The sequence below is a fragment of the Penaeus monodon genome, chromosome 28 (genome assembly GCF_015228065.2).
Source record: "Penaeus monodon isolate SGIC_2016 chromosome 28, NSTDA_Pmon_1, whole genome shotgun sequence".
Taxonomy (NCBI): Eukaryota; Metazoa; Arthropoda; class Malacostraca; order Decapoda; family Penaeidae; genus Penaeus; species Penaeus monodon.
In genome coordinates this window covers 39,711,395-39,712,701 of record NC_051413.1, presented here as the reverse complement: position 1 = coordinate 39,712,701, position 1,307 = coordinate 39,711,395, and the positions used below count along the sequence as shown (strand labels likewise).

The window sequence follows — 1,307 nt, the reverse complement described above, 5'->3', positions numbered from 1 at the left end:
GTTTGGGGGAGGCAAAAGAAAAAAGAATGTGCCCCTTCCCCTCTGAATAACTAGATTAATTGGTTAACAATTAAAACCGAGAAAAATGTGTACATCTAGAAATTATAATTAGTACCATTATGATACAGAAAAAGTAGGTAAAGTAACAATTTACAAACACCTATGTAGTTCTTGCAATATAAAATTAACATGTCAGTATGGTCTCTATTATGAAACGAAAAGTTAGTCAAAGTTATTCTTATAATTAATACAATTAAGAAAAAAAAAAATAGTCAGCAGCTACCTTTTTTTAACGAAATGTGGCTTATTCATTGCAGTTCATTTATTGACCATGTAATTTAATTTCTAAGTTGAGGTGCCTGAAGAGCCCCCCCCCCCACCCCAAGATTTAAATCCTATTCTGGCGATAGTCTTTCAAAACATGCCATTCAATATTGTCTATGATTAAGTGCTTCCCTGGATCCTCGTTTGCTTTGCAATCAGAAGTACTAATTTTAAAATCACTTAAACATCCCCCTATTTAACCTTATCCACCTTCCCCACTCACCACCCTTACTGTCTCCATTGCAATGATTGTCCTTGATCACTGCGTGTTATTTAACAGTCCTCTGCTCGTATCATGTTTGTGCAATGACACACCATACTACAAGTAGTAGAGAGAATAGCGTTCACAAACAGCAAATACAAACACTTTATCTCACGATTCATGTTTACGCATCAGTTAGGACGTTACGCATGTAGACTTTATGTACATAAAGATTTAAAAAACATAAAATATGTGGAAAATCATTCAGAGATATATATCACTATGTCAAGTCTATGGATATGAGCAGCATGAGTCGATCCTTTCAATGGACAACGCTGAACTGAAGCGTATCTTGTCCTATATAAATCCTCCTTCCTCATTCTCGCTGTCACTTCACAGCTATATCTCAAACAAAACACTTCATCAATTACAATGGTTTGTTTAAAAACCAGCCTGACGTGCATTTCTTTCCTTCAAAATAACGCATTTCTCTGCCATCAGCTACCATGGCTATATTAACGTCCTCACACTTGCAGCGTTTCCTGTCTGCCTTCATGATGGTCGCAGCGCTGATCGGTGCCGTCAGCGCGGGAGGTTTGTACGGAGGCTTCGGCCGAGGTTTCGGTGGAGGCTTTGGCGGCTTCGGCCGAGGCTTCGGAGGATATGGTGGAGGTTTCGGCCGAGGCTTCGGAGGTTTTGGCGGAGGCTTCGGATTAGGACGAGGATTCGGTGAGTACCTTTATCACGGCAAATGAAAACACTGAAAGCTAAAAGTGTCGTT

At 39.8% G+C, this 1,307-nt stretch overlaps 2 protein-coding genes across 2 annotated transcripts in view; both read left to right on the top strand.

Annotated features, from left to right (window-relative positions):
• Positions 1 to 1,307, top strand: part of LOC119591010 (keratin-associated protein 19-2-like) — a 9,245-nt gene that overhangs the window by 3,992 nt on the left and 3,946 nt on the right. The window lies entirely within an intron of this gene.
• Positions 964 to 1,307, top strand: part of LOC119591009 (neuropeptide-like protein 31) — a 580-nt gene continuing 236 nt past the window's right edge. Inside the window, exon 1 of the mRNA XM_037939742.1 lies at positions 964 to 1,255. Coding sequence (XP_037795670.1) covers positions 1,033 to 1,255 — 223 coding nt within the window. The 5' untranslated portion in view covers positions 964 to 1,032. The remainder of the gene's footprint in view (positions 1,256 to 1,307) is intronic.